The sequence below is a fragment of the Moschus berezovskii genome, chromosome 6 (genome assembly GCF_049115385.1).
Source record: "Moschus berezovskii isolate FMDL1 chromosome 6, NW_MosBer_1.0, whole genome shotgun sequence".
In the NCBI taxonomy this organism is placed as follows: Eukaryota; Metazoa; Chordata; class Mammalia; order Artiodactyla; family Moschidae; genus Moschus; species Moschus berezovskii.
In genome coordinates this window covers 118,180,861-118,202,528 of record NC_142465.1, presented here as the reverse complement: position 1 = coordinate 118,202,528, position 21,668 = coordinate 118,180,861, and the positions used below count along the sequence as shown (strand labels likewise).

The window sequence follows — 21,668 nt, the reverse complement described above, 5'->3', positions numbered from 1 at the left end:
CTCAAAAGCCTCTTGAGGAAAGTGAAAGAGGAGAGTGAAAAGGTTGGTTTAAAGCTCAACATTCAGAAAACAAAGATCATGGCATTTGGTCCCATCACTTCATGGCAAATAGATGGGGAAACAATAGAAACAGTGACAGACTTTATTTTGGGGGGCCTCAAAATCACTGCAGATGGTGACTGCAGCCATGAAATGAAAAGACACTTGCTCCTTGGAAGAAAAGCTGTGACCAACCTAGACGGCATAGTAAAAAGCAGAGACATCTTTACTTTGCCAACAAAGGTCCATCTAGTCAAGGCTATGGTTTTTCCAGTAGTTATGTATGGATATGAGTGTTGGACCATAAAGAAAGCTGAGCGCCGAAGAATTGATGCTTTTGAACTGTGGTGTTGGAGAAGACTCTTGAGAGACTGCAAGGAGATCCAACCAGTCCATTCTAAAGGAGATCAGTCTTGGGTGTTCATTGGAAAGACTGATGCTGAAGCTGAAACTCCAATACTTTGACCACCTGATGCAAAGAACTGACTCACTGGAAAAGACCCTGATGCTGGGAAAGATTGAAGGCAGAAGAAGGGGACGACAGAGGATGAGATGATTGGATGACTTCATTGTCTCGATGGACATGAGTTTGAGCAAGCTCCAGGAGTTGGTGGTGGACAGAGAGGCCTGGCGTGCTGCAGTCCATGGGGCTGTAAAGAGTCGGACACGACTGTGTGACTGAACGGAACTGAAGCCTGTGTGCTGTCACTCCAGTCGTGTCCGACTCCTTGTGACCCCAAGGACTGTAACCTGCCAACCTCCTCCATCCATGGGATTCTCCAGGCAAGAATACTGGAGTCGGTTGCCATTTCCTATCCAGGGGATCCTCCTGACCCAGGGATTTAACCTGCCTCTCCGGTGTCTCCTGCTTTAGTGGGTGGATTCTTTATTACTGAGCCACTGGGGAAGCTCTTTTAACTCAGAGCATGGGCTATTCTTTAAGCCCTCATCCCTGAGCAGTCCTGAACTGTCTAACCTTAGTTTCCTCAGGACTCAAAAAGGTGACCCCCCCAAAAAAAAATTCCTTCAGCTTTTCTGAGGCTTTCTGCTTTGATTCCTTAGCCTTCTGTCAATCCCCACCCCATAGCTTCTGAATTGAGCAAGTACCTCGAGGGGAAAACTGGCAGTATCAGGGTCCGTTTTCTGTTTTCGCTGCTCACCAGGACACTGAAAAGTGAAGCCTCTGATCCTGGCCTCTGCAGTCCCACGAGCTCTGCTTGCTGCTCTCTGCTGGCAGTGACCGCCTGCCTGGGCCTTCAGCCCTGGTCCTGAACCCGCTCTGCTCCCAGAATGGGTCTGTGACCTCCTTCTCTTCTGAGTTCTGAGGTTCCCCCTTCACTCCGACTTGTGTCTCTTTGAGCAGCTGTCTGTATGCCAGACTGATGTTTTGCTGTCTTTTGTCTGGCTTTCTGGTTGTTCTCAGTGGAAGCAAAGAACTGCAAGCTGAACACCAACCCTTCCCTTTTTGATGGACATTCATTTCTTTTTCTCTCTTTTTCCCCTCTTTAAACGATCATTCTTTATGTATCTCTATGTACTGATGCTTTCATATCTGTGGAACAGATTCCCTGGGGTAGGATTGCTTAATCTGACCCCAGCCTATACCCGCCCCACCACAGCCCCCGGCTGCCACAGCTCTTCCGTAATACTCAGCTCCAGCCTGGTTCTCTCCCCCAGCGCCCTGCAGTCCTGCCCTCCTCCCTGAGGTGGACCTGTTACTCGGGCAGTTATCTGTGTCCTTTTTGTTCTCTGCCCTGTCCCAAGCATCTGAAACAGGGTGCAGCATAAAATAAGTACTCAGTATTTTTGGAATGAACCCAGTCAATTTTGGAGCATTGGAAAACTGCATTTTAAAATGCTGCCTACAGCCATACCACCCTGTATATACCCAATCTCATCTCAAAGGCCGACTCTGAGCCACACTCAAAGTCTCAAAGTGAAAAGCTTGAGTCAGAGCTCAGTCATGTCCGACTCTTTGGGTCCATGGAATTCTCCAGGCCGGAATCCTGGAGTGGGTGCCGGGAGTCAAATCCCGGCTCTAGTGCCTAACAACTGTGTGGCCCTGGGCAGACCTCTCCGTGCCTGTTTCCCTCAGTGGAGATCATGTCAGTAGCTGCCTTGCAGGATAGTCTGTGTGTCAGTCGCTCAGTCACACCGGACTCTGCGACCCCAGGGACCACAGCCCAGCAGGCTCCTTGGTCCGTGGATCTTCCCGGCAAGGATACTGGAGTGGTTTGCCATTTCCTTCCCCAGGGGTTGTAGGAGAAGGATTAAAGGAGCCAATATGTGTGTAGTAGTTTCCTAGGAATTTGTTACAACTCTTGAGAGTCCCTTGGACTGCAAGGAGATCCAACCAGTCCATTCTAAAGGAGATCGATCCTGGGTGTTCATTGAAGGACTGATGCTAAAGCTGAAACTCCCATTCTTTGTCCACCTCATGCGAAGAGTTGACTCACTGGAAAAGAACTCTGATGCTGGGAGGGATTGGGGGCTGGAGGAGAAGGGGACGACAGAGAATGAGATGGCTGGATGGCATCACCGACTCGATGGACATGAGTTTGAGTGAACTCCGGGAGTTGGTGATGGACAGGGAGGCCTGGTGTGCTGTGATTCATGGGGTCGCAGAGAGTCGGACACGACTGAGCGACTGAACTGAACTGAACTGAACCACAAACTGGGTGGCTTGAACCACAGAAATCTCTTCTCTCACAGTACTGGGGCCGGAAACCTGAAATCCGGGTGTCGCAGAGTCCTGCCACCTGCCACGGTTTATTTATAACAGGACCCTTCCCTGCCGACTCTGGCTTCCAGCCCTGCTGGCTTGGCGGCCCCTGGCCGTCCTCGGCTCAGCTGCCCTCATCTGGCCTCTGGCCTCTTCCTTGTGTCTGAGTCTTCACCTGTGTTGTCCCCGCTCTGTGGCCCGAGTCCCTTCTTTTTATAAGGACTTCAGTCTCGGACTTGGGCTCACGCCAATCCAGTGTGTGCATGCGTGCCTGCTCAGCCACTCAGTCATGTCTGACCCTTTGTGACCCCATGGGCTGTAGCCCGCCAGGCTCCTCTATCCGTGGAATTTTCTGAGCAAGGATACTGGAGTGGGTTTCCATTTCCTCCTCCAGGGTATCTTCCTGGCCCAAGGAGCAAACCTGCGTCTCCTGCATCGGCAGAGGGATTCTTTACTGCTGAGCCATCTGGGAAGCCCAGTCCAGTATGCCCTCATGGGAACTTGATTACATCTGCAAAGACCTTGTTTTCATTAAAGGCCACATGTGCAGGAAACTGGGTTAAGATGTAAGCATATCTTTCTGGGGACACCGCCAACTCAATACAGTAGGTTAACCCTTTCAGTAGAGCCTGGCGCCCAAGGGCAGGGTTTTGATCTTTTGTTCACCTTTGAGCTCCTGATGGCTTGAATAGTGTCTCGCATGTAGGTGTCCCCCCAGTAGCTCTTGAATTAATTAATAATGTATTAGCTCTTTGTCTTCCACACTACAAATATATTTATAAAATCTATCATTTGTCTCTCTTTTTTTTATTATATCTTTTGCCATTAAAGTGTTTTGAGATTTTTGTACAACCCAATATATCTAACTTCCATTCTTTTTTCCTCTTTTCTTTTTTTAAAGATAAATTCTAGTCTTGCTTAATAAGTTTCCATTCTTCCCTGGTCCCTCCGGGTCTCCCTCTCATACTTGACAGATAATCTAGACTTTCTTGTGAGAATGTTTTACTGCTTTATTTTTTAAATATGAATGCCTAATCCATATGGAGTTAATTTTTTTGTACTCTGTAAAATGAGGCTCTTCTATATTTTCCCTTTGTCGTTTATGAAATTCTCAGTATACAAGGGCATACCTCTGAAAATTCCCCTTTTGTTGCACAGTTCTATACATCTTTTTCTTTATCAGTGTAATTTTTTTATTTTAGTAAAACAGATCTTTCCTTATTTTTTTTTCTTTCTTGTATTTTCTTGGCTACTCTCAGGCCAGATTTAAATCTTTCTATATAAACTCTATCCATATAGAGTTACCTCCCAAATGCATTATTAAGATCATAATTGGACTTGCATTAAGTTTATATGTTAAAAATGTATCTGCTTTTGAAATTAGAAGGGAGAAATAAAATCAGGCACAGAAGAGGGTGTGGCCACCCCGTGGCAGCTTCTCACGCCACCTTGACCTTGTGCTCGGCTTTGGGCCCCATGGTTTGTCTTTACCTGCCCTTTGAACAACAGACGCGATTCCAGGACTTAAGAACAGTCGCCTCTGAAGGAGGAATGGCTTGGCCACTTTCAACTGCAGTCTTCACAGCTTGTTACTAAAGTACTGGATTCATTTGCCCATGGAATGTGCTAAGATTTTACATGTGTGCAAAAAAGCACTCTAGGTTCTTGGGGCTTGCCTCCAAGGTTAGACATGTCTGGTCCATTTGCGAGTCACCCCGGGAATCTCCTTGATACTGAAAGCTGTCAGGTCACCTTGGCTTTTATTCTCCTTTCACAAATTCTGAAGATTATGTTTAGGCTCAGCGTTTTTGTCACTCTGAGCCTTTTAAAACACAATTTTAGTCTTGTTGTTCTAGGGGGATAATATAGTTTAAAAAACTCCACTAAACCAAATCATATTGCCACTGTTTTCATTGTCATCATCACGCCTGCATCAGGAAAGGAAAGAAAAAGCCCCACTGTTTTACAGCTTGGTGACTGCGGTTATCAAACCCTCAGTACAGTTCAGTTCAGTTCGGTTCAGTCGCTCAGTCGTGTCCGACTCTCCACAACCTCATGAACCACAGCACGCCAGGCCTCCCTGGCCATCACCAACTCCCGGAGTTCATTCAAACTCATGTCCACAGAGTCGGTGATGCCATCCAGCCATCTCTGTCGTCCCCTTCTCCTCCCGCCCCCAACCTTTCCCAGCATCAGACTCTTTTCCAGTGAGTCAACTCGTCGCGTGAGGTGGCCAAAGTATTGCAGTTTCAGCTTTAGCATCAGTCCTTCCAATGAACACCCAGGATTGATCTCCTTTAGAATGGACTGGTTGGATCTCCTTGCAGTACAAGGGACTCTCAAGAATCTTCTCCAACACCACAGTTCAAAAGCATCAATTCTTCCGCGATCAGCTTTCTTCACAGTCCAACTCTCACATCCATACATGACCACGGGAAAAACCATAGCCTTGACTAGACGGACCTTGGTTGGCAAAGTAATGTCTCTGCTTTTTAATATACTATCAAGGTTGGTCATAACTTTCCTTCCAAGGAGTAAGCGTCTTTTAATTTCATGGCTGCAATCAGCATCTGCAGTGATTTTGGAACCCAAAAAAATAAAGTCTGACACTGTCTCCACTCTTTCCCCATCTATTTCCCATGAAGTGATGGGACCAGATACCATGATCTTTGTTTTCTGAATGTTGAACTTCAAGCCAACCTTTTCTCTCTCCTCGTTCACTTTCATCAAGAGGCTTTTGAGTTCCTCTTCACTTTCTGCCATAAGGGTAGTGTCATCTGCATATCTGAGGTTATTGATATTTCTCCCAGCAATCTTGATTCCAGCTTGTGCTTCTTCCAGCCCAGCGTTCCTCATGATGTACTCTGCATATAAGTTAAATAAGCAAGGTGACAATATACAGCCTTGACGTACTCCTTTTCCTATTTGGAACCAGTCTGTTGTTCCATGTACAGTTCTGACTGTTGCTTCCTGACCTGCCTACAGGTTTCTCAAGAGGCAGGTCAGGTGGTCTGGGATTCCCATCTCTTTCAGAATTTTCCACAGTTTATTGTGATCCACACAGTCAAAGGCTTTGGCATAGTCAGTGAAGCAGAAATAGATGTTTTTCTGGTACTCTCTTGCTTTCTCCATGATCCAGCGGATGTTGGCAATTTGATCTCTGGTGCCTCTGCCTTTTCTGAAACCTGCTTGAACATCTGGGAGTTCACAGTTCACATATTGCTGAAGCCTGGCTTGGAGAATTTTGAGCATGACTTTACTAGCGTGTGAGATGAGTGCAATTGTGCGGTAGTTTGAGCATTCTTTGGCATTGCCTTTCTTTGGGATTGGAATGAAGACTGACCTTTTCCCTCAGTGTGTCTTAAAGGTCCAGAAGATGGGGGGATAGATTGTTTTTGGAAGCATTTTTAGCACCATCACCCAGGGATCAGGTGGAACTGGATCAGGTGGACCAGAGAGCTCTCACCTGAGGGCTAAGCGTGTCTAGATTTGGGAGAATGGTTGGATTGTGATAGTGGTATCTTCCTAGAGGTCACAGCATCGCCACCAAACATACAGGATCCCATAGACTCAGGGAGCTGGAAAGGACCTCAGAGCTCACGCGCTGGCTGTCCTTCACCCCCTCTTCCTGGCTTTCCCTCTCTGCTCTCCGATACCTCAGGGGATACTTACCCCATGGCGCTGGACATGGAGTGTGGCGGAGATAGCCTGAGCAGCAGCTGTGGCTCCAGCGTGGCCTTGGGCTCCAGCGATCGGCTGTTAGAAGAGCTTCCCTGGGGCAGCTGTTGTCCCATCCGCGGGCCCCAGAGTGAGTGCATGTGAAACGCGCCTACAGCCGCCCTGAGGGCTGAACCAGGAACCTCCCGCCAAGGCCATCTTACATGAGCCAAACTGCGCTTGACCCGCGGACCCACTGGTTCAAGGACAAATGTTTGTTTTGTCATTGGCCACCCCATTTGGGATGATTGTTATGCGGTAGCTGGCTCACAGAGCCTCTGTCCCTGCTGTCAACCTGCCCCAATATGGGCCACGAAGCCTCAGGGAGCATCTAGACCCGGTCTCAACCATGTCCTCCGCAGACTGCCGGGCAGCTCGTTGGAGTGGGGAATGGTACGCTTCCCGTCGTCCGTGGAGCCCGAGCCTCAACTGTAAGTCCAGACTCAGCCACGGTGCTGGGCTGTTGTCACTGGTTACCGAGCATCCCTGGGCAGTAGCCCCACTGGAGTTACTTGGGTTCTCTGTGCTCAAGCCCGTCCCCGGGGACAGGTGCCATCTCTGAGCTCCGGGCTCCTCATCTGTAAGTGAACCTGTAAAGGCCGCAGCTGACACACTCCAGGCTCCCCCCCGCCGTGGAGTCAGGAGACGGTGATGTCTCTTGGGGTCAGGCCGATACGCGTTCAAGCCTTTGCTCCACCACTCAGCCAGCTCTTTCTGGCAAATGGTTGTTTTTGATTAGCCTTCCTAAACTTTGATCTCCTCCTTTGTAAGATGGACTCGGTCATATTTCTGGGGAAGAGCTGTTGCTCTGCTTAAAAGAGGATAGTGTGTGGCAGTCACTTAGTAACATGGCTGTACCAGTAGCTCTTCAGCCAGGTTCTCTTTCTCAGTGACACTTGTGAGGTGTCTATTGCCTCCTGGAGTCATGTTTGGTGCTCTTAAGTCAGCCCTGGGTCTTGTCATTGGGCCGTTAATGCTGGGACTGTGTGCTTGAGATGCTTCCCAGCTTCAAATCCCACTTCTGAGTCCCTGTCTCCAGAGCAGTCCCTGCCATCAGTGTCCTCACACAAGGACACGGAGATGCTCCACACCCTGGGAGCATCCTTCATTCTTCACAATAATCCTGTCACTTAAGAAACTAAAAGGAAATCCCGTCACTTGAACTGCACTCAAAACAGGCAACGGCATCTCAAACTGATTGCTGCATGGCCTATACAGGTGATAGCACCGTGATTGCCTCTCATGTCGGTTTGCATCAGCTGTGAACACTCTGCTTGCTGGGGCCGCATGGACAGTCAGATTGTGTGCCTGAATATTCACGGAAACATCTGCCAAGAGTTTCAGCTTTCTATCCGAGTACACGTCTGTTCTGAAAGTTCCGTGCTCTTTTCCAGCCTTGGTGCTCTGGTCCCTGACAGCAGATTCGCGTGTGATCAAGTCGTCTCGATGACTGAATTCTCTGATTATTTCTACTCACTGATGACTGAGGCAGCTAAGGGTCGGGAGGGGCTGGAAGAGCAGGAATCCCTGGGATAGGGAATGGAGGGTGGGGAGATAGAGTAAGTCTGAAATTCTAGAGAAGCCTTTTTTTTTTTTGCCTGTTTCATTTTGACTATGAATGTTTATGTCAAGAAGTAGAAGTAATATTATCCATTAAAAATAAAACCCAGAACCCTCACTGGCTCTTTGAGAAGTGACAGGTGGGAGAATCTGCAGGTGGGGAGGAATGGCTGAACAAGCAGTCTCCAGGTCTGTGCACCCGACTTCTACCTTCGCTTCGCATCTTGGTCTTTAAGTCTCTGGCTTCTGTGTAAGCCGGAGTGTAAACACGAGTCTTTCCCTTGTCCCCCAGACTGACAGTTTGCAAAGAGAGCATGACTAAGTGCAGGGTTAAGGGAGGAACAATAAAGATCATGGCTGACCCGGCCCCGGAGCTGTGCACCTTTGCAGGTCTGAAGCTTCTGTAGTTCAGGTCTCAAGGACAAGTGCAACCTCGCAGTTCGAAGCCTGCCTCCCTTTGCTCCTGCTTCCTTGTGTCCGCCTCCTGGGACAGTGTCTTCTTGTCCTGCCTAGCAGTATTCTGGGGAGTCTAGCTACCGCCTGGCCAAGGCTCGATGACCACCTGCCACTCATATCTGCCTCACGGGGACTCTGTCACATCAGGCACAAGATTCACCCAGACCTGCAGTAGGAGTCGGGCTTCCCAAGTGGCACTAGTCCTTAAAGAACCCACCTGCCAATGCGGGAGATGCAAGAGACATGGGTTCAGTCCCTGGGTCAGGAAGATCCCCTGGAGAAGGGCGTGACAACCCTCTCCAGTATGCTTGCCTGGAGAATTCCATAGACAGAGGAGTCTGACGGGCTACAATCCACTGGGGTCACAAAGAATTGGACACAAATGAAGCGACTTAGCACGTGGTGGGAGTTGGGAGAGCATTCAGGCTTCCCTTACACTGACATCCCTGCCTCTTCTTGTCATTCAGCATTTACTGAGCACCTACTGTATGCTCTTGGGGTACACATGTGGAAAAGAAGTGCTGGTAATTTCTCCATCCAACAGTCATTTATTTGTCGAGTGCCTGCCGTATGTTAGGTCCCATATGAGGGACTGTTTACAATAGAAGCAAGCAGAGAGACTATGGATGCTCAAAAATGAGCATTATCACTGCAGGTGGGTGGGTGGGAGGGCAGCTGGGAAAACATTTTCTATGCTGGTCCTAGCTGTGATCTAAGGATGTGCATCAGGGAGTTCTGCTTCTCATATGAGTGACTCAGCTGCTACTAGACCACCTTTCCTAGAGTCATCAACTATGAACACCGGACAGTGTTAAACAAGTCAGTAAATTAATGAATAAATAGCCAATAAAGTACCCCGAAGGTCCTGGAGAATGAAACCAAGCCACCAGATTCTGGAGAGGAGTCAACTCTTGGAAATGGAAATAGCATGGGGAAATGTACCCATGTTTTCTGCTTCTCACCTGCGTGAAGGCTGAAGTTGGTGCCACATAAGGTAGATAAAACACTGATAGAAAACCAGCAGCCTTTCCAGCCTGAAGAACCAGAGAGCAGAGGGAGGTCTGAGTGACTGATGCCACTGGGAAATAAAGGGAGATTTCTATAGAGGACAGAGCCCGAATGTGGATGCTTTAAGCTCTGTGTATAAATTCTTCCCGAATCTCTGGCTGACCCTGATGATACAAAAGCAGGGCAGACTGCTGGGAGCCTGGCTCAGGATAAAAGAGCCAAACTGAGATTTAAACTGCTGCCCAGCAGACAGAGTCCAACCAAGTCTACTGGGCACTCAAACAGGTAAACAAAATGTGACAGAATCCAGAATCTCCACACACCATCACATTCATAATGTCCAGGAAGCCCACCCAGTCTTATTCAACATATGGAGAAATAGGGAAGTGTGACCTTTCTCAAGAGCAAAGACTCTGAGATGATCCAGATGTCAGACTTAGCACTTGAAAATTTTGACCATTAAAACTATGCTCAGTCATGCAAAGGAAAGTATACTCATAATGAATGAAAACATAGGAAATCTCAGCAGAGAAGTAGAATTTATGAAAAAAGCCAAATGGACATTCTAGAACTAAAGAATAAAATATCTGAAATAAAAATTCACCAAGAAAAATTTACCAGATGGGCTTAACCACAGAATAGAGATAACAAGAGGAAGAGTCAGGGAACTTGAAGGCATATCAGCAGGAGTTACACAAACTGAAGAAGAGAAAGGAAAAGATTCAAAAAGAAAAAGAACAGTGGCTGAGGGGTGTGTGAAACCACACCAGGTCTCACATGGGTGTCATCGGAGCCACAGAAGGAAGAAGACATATGTGGAGAAATAATGGCTGAAACTTCCTAATTTTTGTTGAAAAGTTTACATGTGTAAATTCAAGAAACACAGAAAACCCCCAGTAGGATAAATACAAAGAAAAATAATAGATAAACTGAAAACCAAAATCAAAGAGGTAAACCTCAAAGCAGCCTGTGAAAGATGGCATGCTAAAAGCGGAATGATGATTTGAATCACCGGCACCTCTTACAGAGATGATGGTAGCCAGAGAACAGCGGGACAGAAACTGTACCCTGCCGGAAGGAGAGCGGAAACTGAACAGACAGAAACCCTTACCCCAGAATTCACACCCAGTGCAAGTCCCCTTTAAGAACGAAGGTGAGATCAAGATGTTTTCAGATGAAAAAGCAAATGAAGATCATTCAATGCAAACAGGTCTTCACTCTAAGAAGTGCTGAAGGAAGTTCTCAGGACTGAAGGAATTCGATACTGTAGATGGAGACTCAGATGATCATGAAGGAAGAAAAAACACGGGAAACGGCTGATTTTACTATTCAGTTAAATATAAAAGGCTATTGTTTTTCCATTAAAAATGCATTTGAGTACTTAAAGCAGACATTTTAACCTTGTCTTGTGGGGCGTAGATGTAAAAAAATGAGAGCTCTGGCTTGAAGGACGGGGCAGCATAGGAATCTCCATGGTTGAGAGATTCCCACATTTCGGGTGGCATGCTTCAGTATTACTAAATAGACTGTGAGAAATTAAGGTTGTCTGTTCTATCCCCTAGATTCAGCCACCACAAAAGCGATGCCCCAGTCACAGCCAACAAGTATTCCTCACACAGAGACTAGTGTAGGTTTCCCCAAAGCACAGGACACTTTGCAGTAGCGGGACTTGGAAAGGCTGAATCACTCAGTCACCGTCCAGTTACTGGGCACCTACCTGGACACCCCTGTCTTCACCGGGGGAGCCCGGCAAGGATTCCTCAGAATGGTGGTGTGTGCTCTTTTGCAATAACCAGTCCACAATCAAAGTGATGTCCCAGGAATGGCGGAAGTGATGATTCAGAGAATCAGAACGTGCCCCATCACAGTTTGTTCTTTGAGGAACTTTCTGAAGGAAAACGCCTCCTAGAAAAGACCAAAGGACAAGACTTCAATGGTTAAACACTTGACATTCAGTTTTATACATGTTGCACTTTAGCCCTACATTGTATTATAAATCGCCTCCATGGGTTGCAATAAATCTAGTTGATTGGTGACCCTATTCATCCCAGGAATAAGTGGTACAAGGGGAGGCTTGAGAGACACTCAAGTTGGTGAAGACCTTAGCACCTCTCTGGGGACTGCGCTCCTGGGCATTGCTTGTTTGGTAGTGCTCTGTGCCCATAGGGGATGGCACGCCTGCAACCTCAGGACAGGCTGCCTAAGGCACGCCCAGCCTCCCGGGCTTCTCACCCCTCCAGGCTGTGGAAACATTTGCCTACAGACATTTTCTTACCATCCATTACATGTGTTTTTATGAAAGGACTGAGCAGGAGGAATTTGCAATGAATAATTCATATGTAATTGTTTTGAAAATATAGTTATTTTTTTCAAAGAAAGCCACTGACCTCTCCATCAGAGCCCCCGCAGCTGCTGCCTGGGTGCCCGTGCAAGAGCTACAGGTGGGCTGTCTAGACGCCTGCTCGATCCCGAGCTGGGACAGACTCCTGCGCAGAGCGGGGCAGGCGAGTGTCTGTGCAGATGGTGCAGAGCCACCGGAGTCCCCAGCCACGCACTCTGCCCAGTCCTGAGGCGGGCCCTCGGGGTAGTCTGGGCATCCAGCGCTGCGCCCCGCCTCCGTCGCGCCCCCAGGCAACACCGTAACACCCACATCCCCCCTTCCTTCCTCTCTGCTCCCAGTCCTGCACCACGCCCGACCCACAGCCTGCTTACTTCAACGCACACACAAGCCCAGCCGCGGCCAGGGTCTGACCAACTGGGCAGGTGCAAGCACAGCGAGCTGCAATCACATTCAGCTCGTTACTCACATAGATGGCCAGAGATGCCAGCTCCCGGGTCCTGGCCCACATGCCAGAAAGGGCAGCACAAAGCAGGAGCTGGTGGCTGCCCTACTGCTGTGAGTACCTTGGAACTGCTAAGTGGGTTTATATTTTATTTCACAGCTCTAGCCTGCGAGGGCCGGGGCAGAAGGCGCCACCTGTCAGACCCTGGGAACCGAGGAGAATCTGTCTCCTGATGGCCTCCTGGGACCTGGGGAATGGCAGGTGGCCTCGTACCCACTCAGTGGCGGCTTCCCCCTCTCTGGTGTCCCGAGGGCATCGCAAGGTGTTCTGCGGAGACCCAGATTAGCCTTTGCCTATTGGTCTGTTTGGATCCGTGTGAGGGTGCCAACGCCCCACAGCAAAGCTCTTCCCCCACTTCCTACTGTCATTTCCTATCTATTTCCACCTGTTCTCTTTGTCTGGAGGCCAGTGACCTTGTTCCAACAGTGGATTTTATCACAGCAGTTAAGAAGAAGAACTGAGTTTGGATCCCAGGTTTGACCCTACCTAATCCCTGGTGGCTCAGAGGTTAAAGCTTCTGCCTCCAATGCGGGAGACCCGGGTTCGATCCCTGGGTCGGGAAGATCCCCTGGAGAAGGAAATGGTAACCCACTCCAGTATTCTTGCCTGGAGAATCCCATGGATGGAGAAGCCTGGTGGGCTACAGTCCACGGGGTCGCATAGAGTCGGACACGACTGAGCGATGGAACAGAACAGAACGGAATCATGTGTCTGGGGGCAGCTCTCATAGCCTCAGTTTCTGCATCTTTAAAATGGAGTTAGTAAGTGCTTTTCTCATTGCTTAAATGAGATGTTAATACCCATAGAGACCTCAGGACGATGCCTGGCATGTAACAGGCATTGTTGGTCAGTTGCTCGGTCGTGCCTTACCATTTGTGACCCCATAGACTGCAGCACACCAGGCTTCCTTGTCCTTCACCATCTCCCAGAGCTTGCTCATACTCATGTCCGTTGAGTCAGTGATGCCCTCCAACCGTCTCATCCTCTGTCGTCCCCTTCTCCTCCTGCCTTCAATCTTTCCCAGCATCAGGGTCTTTTCCAATGAGTTGGCTCTTCCCATCAGGTCGCCAAAGTATTGGAGCTTCAGCATCAGTCCTTCCAATGAATATTCAGGACTGATTTCCTTTAGGATGGACTGGTTGGATCTCCTTGCAGTCCAAGGGACTCTCAAGAGTCTTCTCCAGCACCACAGTTCAAAAGCATCAGTTCTTTGGCACTCACCTTCTTTATGGTCCAACTCTCACATCCATACGTGACCACTGGAAAAACCATAGCTTTGACTATATGGACCTTTGTTGGCAAAGTAATGTCTCTGCTTTTTAATATGCTATCTAGGTTAGTCATAGCTTTTCTTCCAAGGAGCAAGCGTCTTAATTTCATGGCTGCAGTCAGCATCTGCAGTGATTTTTGGAGCCCAAGAAAATAAAGTCTGTCACGGTTTCCACTGTTTCCCCATCTGTTTGCCATGAAGTGATGGGACCAGATGCCATGATCTTAGTTTTCTGAATGTTGAGTTTTAAGTCAGCTATTTCACTCTCTTTTACCTTTATCAGGAGGCTCTTTAGTTCCTCTTCCATTTCTGCCATAAGGGTGGTGTCATCTGCATATCTGAGGTTACTGATAGCACTGCTAAATCATGATGATGGTAGTGGTGATAATGATGGTGGTGGTGATGGAGGTGATAATGGTGATGGAGGTGATAATGGTGATGGTGGTGATAATGGTGGAGGTGATGATGGTGGTGATGGGTTCTATCTCATCCCATCCTCCTGCTCCCTCCCCCGCATTCAGCTTCCTCCACAGGATGCAGTCCGTGTAGCACTGACCCCACTATTCCTCTGCTGTCTACCTACTCTGGCTTCCTGTGCCACCACAACCCCTGGTCAGCACCACGTTAATGGCTGGTCTGTTTGTTCCCTACCCCACAACACTCAGGCAGAGCCTTTATTCTAACCCATCTCCATACAGCCTTCCTGCGTCTGTCCTGGGAGAGCCCAGTCATCCTGGGTATCTTTGGTCCTTAGATGCACAGTCACATTTTGAATTATGATTCAGTGTCCTTTCCTGGAAGGAAAGCCATGTTTTCTCATTTAAATTGTGAACACTTTGCGAGACTCAGGGGTGCTGTCTTCTGTCCCACTTCTGGTGGCCCTTCAGGGGCATTCACCTCCAGGCAGGTAGCTGTGTCCAGGTTGCTGACTAACTGGCTCTTGGCAAAGGACTGCCAACATCACCTGCTCCTGGAAGAGCCCAGACCATCAGCTCCTCCCGGGCAGAGTCATCTAGGGGATTCTGCTTCCGTCTGCAATACAGGGAAGTATGTTTTCTTAGTTGCCACCCTCCCCCCGGCCCCCACCTGCCACACAAAACAAAGACTGTAGGTCAACAGTAGGTTATGTGTGGTGGAGTGAAGAGATCCTGGATAACTTTCAGCAAATGGATCCCCCACAAAAGGCATAGTAACTTACAGTTTAAACTGGACCGTGATGAAACTCCTGTCAAAATTCTAGTTTTTCCTCCTCAAATCGCCTTGCTTTACTTTACTCTGTTTGTGTTTCCTAGCATGTATGTGAATATGGATAAACTTGACTTTTGAAACTTGAAAGCTGCTGCTGTCACAGCGAATGTGAATTTGGACACCTGGACAGCACGGCTAGTGACAAGGTTTGCAGCAGTGCCTGCCGCCTGTGTGCCAGGCTGACCAAAGCCATTGACCAGGCACCCGCCTGCGACTCTGTTCTCTTGTTCAACCAACCAGCCTTGCCCAGGGCCCCAGCCCCAGGACACCCGCGCCTGCCTGTGCGAACCTGGGGGTGGGAGCAGACAAGTAACAACCAGGCTGGCCCGCAGAGGGCTGTGGTGATGAGCTCGTCGCGGGGCTGGAGGGCTCAGCCAGCAAAGACCCGAAACCACCTAACAGCCTTTCCCCCTCACTTGCCTTCCTCGTCAGGTCCTAGAAGATAATGGAATGCCCATGGATGATGATCAGTACGCTCTGTTGACCACAAAACTAGGATATAAGAAAGAAGGGATGAGTTATCTTGATTTTGCAGCGGGATTCGAAGGTAGCTAACAGCCAAGTATGAACCTGACTCCCACCCAGGGCCCCACGGGTCTTTCTGCATGGGGTCCCGAGGCCGCTGGGTTGATGTAGTGTGAGCTGAGATGTGGAAACCACGTGCGTCCTAAGACTGAAACAGACATTCTTGTTTAATTTTATCCATGTTTCGGCCTTTCCCTGCCCCCCCCCCCCGACTCAGCTGCACTGTGAGTGCCGAATTTTGTCTGGCAGAGCCTTCTACAAATAGTAAGAGCACAAATGGTTTCTAAAATTGACTCCCAAGCCTGTGCTCCTCCAGTCACACCTCGTGTCCTCTAAGGTGTTCCTCCTAAAAGTATATGCTGGTTATCTGTCATCAGAGCCACCTGTGCACCAGTGGGGACCATGTCCTTTCTGGGCCCAGAGGTTCTGAAAGATTCAGAGACTTGGCCCTGATCAGCCGGCCCCTGTCCCTCCCCTCCCCCTGCCCTGCAGGGTTGTCAGGGGACTCAGGGTCCCCAGTGCGGTCTGCTCAGCGCCGGGGTCCACAGTACAGTCTGCTCAGTGCCTGGGTCCTCCCATTTGCCCCTTGCACCTGTTCTGCTCTCCCAGCCACACACCCAGCAGATGGACGACCAGCACCCAGCCTCCCACTTCTCAGCTCTTGTCGTCTCTCCCCTCCCTTGTCTCCACTCTTACTGAAGTTTAGTTGGACAAATAAGCCCTCTGGAAAAGCTGCAGAAATCCCATGTATATAGCTACGAGTCCACAGATTATATGAAAGCACTGCAGGTTGGACAGGGAAGAATCCAGACCCCTACTTGCTTTGCGTGTCCTCCCCCGGGGTTGGTCTGGGCAGTGACTGGATAGTGCAGTGGGTCTTGCTCAAGGAGCTGGCAGCTGTGACTCGTCGCCAGGAAAGAGGAAGGTCCCATCCAGCTCCACCCCCCCACCAGATTTCATTTGCTGATCCTAAAGGAGAGAGGTCCTGCAACCCCCTACCCCAAAGACAACATGAGAAGCTGTGGAATTTTAGGATTTTGATACTTTCTTTGGCTATTCGCTTTGACCTTGTTGAGGCAATAAAAAGAAGAGAAAGGAACCCACATTTATGTTAGTGCTTCTGGTGCCCTGGTGCATCCGTTACCGAGGCAAGGAAATCGGGAGCCTAGGGTGAGCAGTGACTTCCCAAGGTTCCAGAGCAGGGGGCCTGTCATGAGCGGGCACCTCGCCCTGCGGCTTCCTCTCTTCCCCCTCTGCCCCACTCCTCTGTCCCCCATCAGTCCCCCCAGCACATGACCAGATGCTGGAGGTGGGGAGATGGAGGTTCCAGGTCATGGGGGGTGGGGCTGGGCAAAGCAGAGGGGATCCGGCACCAGGGGGAGGTGTTACCCGCCGGGTGTAGCAAACCCGAGGTGGGGAGGCCACTCCAGACCCAGGCACAGGCTAGGCAGAGGCCAGGTTCAAGGCTGGACTACAGGGTGCCCATGAGTTCCAGGGGCCCTGCCTGCCATTCATCCCCCAGACCACATCAGGGAGTGGGGTTACAGCACACGTAGAGAGTCGCGTCCTAAACCAAGTCCAATGTTGCAGCCTGGCTTTAGAGAAGGCCACATTCAAGTCATTCCAACCTCAGGGAAATGGGCTGGTTTTTAAGTGGAGGTTACACTTCCTTCCTCCATTTCAGGGAATAGCGAGACGGCCTCATTCAGTCATCACTGGCTGGGCTCTGGAAGCCAGCGGGTCTGGGTTAGCGGCCCATGAGCTCTGTGACCTTGGGGAAGCTGGACCTCTATGTCCTCGTCTGTAGAATGGGCATAGTAATAGGTCTCCTTGTGCAAAAACCAGGCTCAAGGAGAGACTCTGCCTCTTAGGGCCGTGGAAAGGGCCAAGGTTTGTCCAGAAGTTGTCCGGAGGCCTCCAGTCTAACATCCAGCACAAACGTGGGCAGAACCTGCCCAGTGACTGAATCATACGTTCCTGCGTTTAGGACCTGATTCTGGGAAACAGAACGGGCAGGAATCTTCCTTCTCTGCCTCTGGTAATGAAGGGACAGACAAGCAGGATGTGGTCCCTGCCCTGGAGCAGGGACGGAGGAGCCAGATGTGGAAATGTGCCAAGTGAGAGGGTGGCCCTGATGGTCTGAGAACAAGCTCTTCTCGTGGTGACAGGGACCTTTCTGAGATCAGAACAGAGCTCACGCCATGTTCCGTCACAGGATCGTAGTGCCGTCAAGAGTTCTAGCAGGACTGGGGACCAACGAAGCTAAGCGTTGAGACAGAAGTAAAGAGGTGCGCCCGCCGCTAACGGAAGCCTCCTGACTCGCTGTTTCAGGTTGTAAGGTGAACGGGCCAGAAGCGACCCCACCCCAGACTCCAGATCTTCCCAAATGTGACTTGGACAGCTACTTTGTCACTGCTGAAGAGTGCCTGAGACAGTTCCCCCGGAGACTGAAGGAATTCTTCCGGGTAAATCACGACCTCCCTGCTGCCTGCCTTATCTGGACCCAGCCCCCCGCCCCGTCCTCCTCACTGTTCAGCCACAGCAGGTATGAGCCCTGCAGCCCCAGCCCTTCTCAGAGCTCTCCTTCCTAGACTCAGGCTTGCCCCTTCTCCCCTTCTGGGGAAGGGACTTAACTCTGTGATCCCCTGCCCTCCCTTGCTGACACTCAGCTAGGCCTGCCTTCTTCCCCTCAAAGATGTTAGAGAAGTAAGGAGACCCTCCTCACAAGACAGGGAGGGGCGGGAAGGGTCATGACAACCTGAGTTACAGTGAATTAGGGTCCTTTCAACCATCCTATCCACTCCTCTCCTGCACTCATCAAACAAGCTTCGTGCACTTACATGTCATAAGTCAGACTCTCTGCTGAAAGCTGCTCAGGGAGCTCAGTCCAGTGCAAGGCAGATGGTCAACAGACAATTCAGACACATTGCAATTGGCTGTCATAGAGGGACTGGTACTGTCTATGGGGGCACAAGGAAAACAACCATTAAGGAGGGCTTCCTGGAGGAGGTGACCCCCAAATGGAATCTTAAACCCTTAGCATGTGCTGGCCAGGAAAAGAAAGGAGCAAAAAATAGAAGAGTGGGCTTACTCAGGGTGGGTGGCAGACAGGTCACGGGCTTTTGGGAAAGCTCCCAGCTCTGCATGACTGAGGCGTGGGTTGCATGCAGAAGTTGTAATGAAAAAGATGGGGGAAATAGCAGCCATTCAAACACAGAGGCAGGGGCAGAATGACCTCAACTATTTTTGTGTTGAGAAGTACAGTGAAAGTGAAAGTAGTCAGTCGTGTCCGACTCTTTGCTACCCCTTGGACTATACAGTCCATGGAATTCTCCAGGCCAGAAGACTGGAGTGGATAGCCGTTCCCTTCTCCAGGGGATCTTCCCAACCCAGGAATCGAACCCAGGTCTCCTGCATTGCACGTGGATTCTTTACTAGCTGGGCCACAAGGGAAGTAAAAGAGGGTCATTAAAGTGGGAAAGAAGATCAGTTTGATAAACTGACCATTTAGCTTCAAAATGGGGCAGAGGACCAGTGGGTGGAGACCCCAGGGTGAGGAGACCCTAGGGCGTGGAGACCCCAGGGAGTGGAGACCCAGGGGTGAGGAGACCTGGCGCGTGGAGACACTGAGGCGTGGAGACCCCAGGGCGTGGAGACACAAACAGCTCAGCAGACGAAACAATGTTGGGTCCAGGGGAGGGGCGGTGTGGAGCGCCCTGTGGGTGGGGCCAGCCCCAGGAGCAGGGCAGCCAGTTTACCGTGCTTGAAACATCTTCCCGGCACGGACTGCCAATTGGAGATTCATTTTGGTTATTACTGAGCTCCCATTTTACAGTAGACACACTTACGATTGTCTGGCTGGGATTTGCAGGATGGTTCTGACTTTGACCGATGGCCCAGCCATCAGACCATGCCTGATTATTGGTTTGAAAACACACGACCGTCATAAGCAGACGGGGAGGAGGGTTAGTCCTCATCAGTTAATCCCACGTGGTGCCCAGCCGAGAAGAGCACGGAGCAGGCAGGGGTCCTTATCAGGTGGAGCGCCTGCTTCTCTGAAGCACGAGAGCCTGGCAGGAGGCAGAGAGGGCGGGGGGACGTCGAGGCACTGGGTCAAGCAGCCCCCCGTGCTGGTCAGCCGGACCCTGAGAGGCCATCACCTGCTACCCCACCAGTGAAAGCCCAGACCCCTATTCTGGCCCCTCCCACTGTCCCGTCGCTCGTCTTTCCCAGTGGGGCCGCAGAGAAGCCAAGCTCCCTGCTGGCACCATCGTCTTCCTGGCTTTATTATCAGTGAAGCTTGGTTACAGCACCCGTATGTCCTATGTTTCCTAAGACGGTCTCTATTTTAAATAATTAGCTAATGGATTGATTTAATAAATATTCACCAATGCCCACTCCATCCTGCAAGGAACTTATAACCTAGTGGGTGAGACAAGCGAACCCCTAATTGCCAGGGTATGCCTGATACAGACTCGGATGTCAGTTACATCTAGGACCCTGGCGGGCGCTCGTTGCCCTCACGGGTGTGTGGAAATGGAACAGAGCATGCCTTGGTGATTGGCTGGAAGGTCCAGTCACTTTATCTCCTCTCTTGAGTTCCTGTTTGTGAGAGATTCTTGAATCTCTCTCTCCATCAATAATGAAAAATCTATCTTGTATTAGTTGAAAATGCTGTTAATCCTGCTGCTGCTATTTGCTCAGTGATCTGTAGCCAGATTAGTGGATCTCAGTGCAGGTGGCTCCATGGACAGCAGCAAAGCTGAGCCAGGTGGCCTCACCCTCCCAGGCCAGGCCAGAGGCCACGAACAGTGGAAGGAAATAATTCACTTTAGCAAACAAGGGGCATCCCCGCTTCCTGACTGCTGGGAGGAAAGCAGACACCAAGACCTCCTTGGTGACCTGAGGTCGCGACCTGGGCACAGGTTCCCGTGGCCCTTGTGGGCTCACTTTCAACTTCACCCTCTAGACAGGATCTCTGGAGGTTCAGGCACGTGTCTGTGGATTCAGGTATCTTTTAAAAAAAGCAAACAGGACCGAGTCCCCCTCTCCCCCACCACCACACAGAAATAGCATCTTCTATGCGTATGCTTTGGCCACTGTGATTTTCGCTTCACCATTTGTCTTGAACGCCTGACCCTGCAGGGTGTGGTCTCCACACATTGCTCTGCTCAGGGTGGCCCCTTTCTCTCAGAATGAGCCAGGGCCCTGCCTGACTGGCTGGAGCCCCTTTCTGACCCATCTTGACCCTGCCCTGACCCCGGGTCACGCTCCGGCCAGTGCCCTTCCTCCCCTTGTGTCCGTACACATTCTGCTGCTTTCCCCAGATTGTGGTCTGAGCCGCTGAAAGAAGGCGCTGCCACTTCTTGAGCTAGAAGGCCCCGGAGGATGAGCTGGGGGCCAGGAGTTTGATTTGGGCCTTTCTGACATTCAAGGGTAGATGCCGCAAAGCCTTCGGAGACGTGTATTTGGCTGCTGTGGGAGGGCTGGGAGCTGCGACGTGGAGGGAGTCCGTGGCAGAGACAGTCCCGTGGTCTCAGCAGTCGGTGCTCCCCGGGGACGAGGCTGCTGGCTGGTGGCACCTCTGAGGGGCAGGGGCAGCCCTTGGCATTGGCTCCCACCATGTTTAACGTAGCGATTGCACACGCTGGTGCAGAGTGACCTTTGGTGAGTGAACGAGTGAGTGAGTACAAGTAGGTCTTCCACAAACCCCAGCTGGCTTTGATTTCAAACCCGAGTCAAAGCAGGTCCTGCTTTATGTGGCCTCTGTGGAGGGCCCTAGGACACGGAGCTGCAGGCAGGGCCCCCAGAGTGGCCGGAGAGACCCCGGCGGGGCCGTGTGAGGTGCTGGTGGGGCCGGGGGTCGGGACGACAGCTGCAGCGGCTGCGCTCCAAGACAGAGACACAGGGAGCCTGAGTCGGGGCAGTGGGGGTGTTGGCCCAGATGGACCCAATTCAGATCCCACTGCCGGGCGCTGGCTGTCCGACCTCAGGCAACAGTAATAGTACCAAACAGCGATTTAGACCCTAAGGGAACCTACCCCTAAGCACTTCGCCTGCTTGGCACTGTCAGTCCTCACGATGACCCGGTAGGCAGGGACTCTGTCCTCCTCTGTGATGGGTGAGAAGCCTGGCGGGGTTCAGTCTCTTTCCTCGGTCACTCTGCTAGTATCGGGCAGAGTCGGGCTTGGAAACTGAGCAGCCTGCCCCACTGAATGTGCCCTGAGACCCACAGCCCGGCTGCAGCCGCAGGTTCCCTGCCAGCCTCTGTTCTCTCACC

At 50.6% G+C, this 21,668-nt stretch overlaps 1 protein-coding gene across 1 annotated transcript in view; it reads left to right on the top strand.

The window, feature by feature from the left end:
- Positions 1-21,668, top strand: part of EFCAB6 (EF-hand calcium binding domain 6) — a 225,018-nt gene that overhangs the window by 113,971 nt on the left and 89,379 nt on the right. The window contains exons 16-17 of the mRNA XM_055396088.2: positions 15,296-15,410; positions 17,720-17,853. Of these exons, the coding sequence (XP_055252063.2) occupies positions 15,296-15,410; positions 17,720-17,853 (249 nt within the window). The remainder of the gene's footprint in view (positions 1-15,295; positions 15,411-17,719; positions 17,854-21,668) is intronic.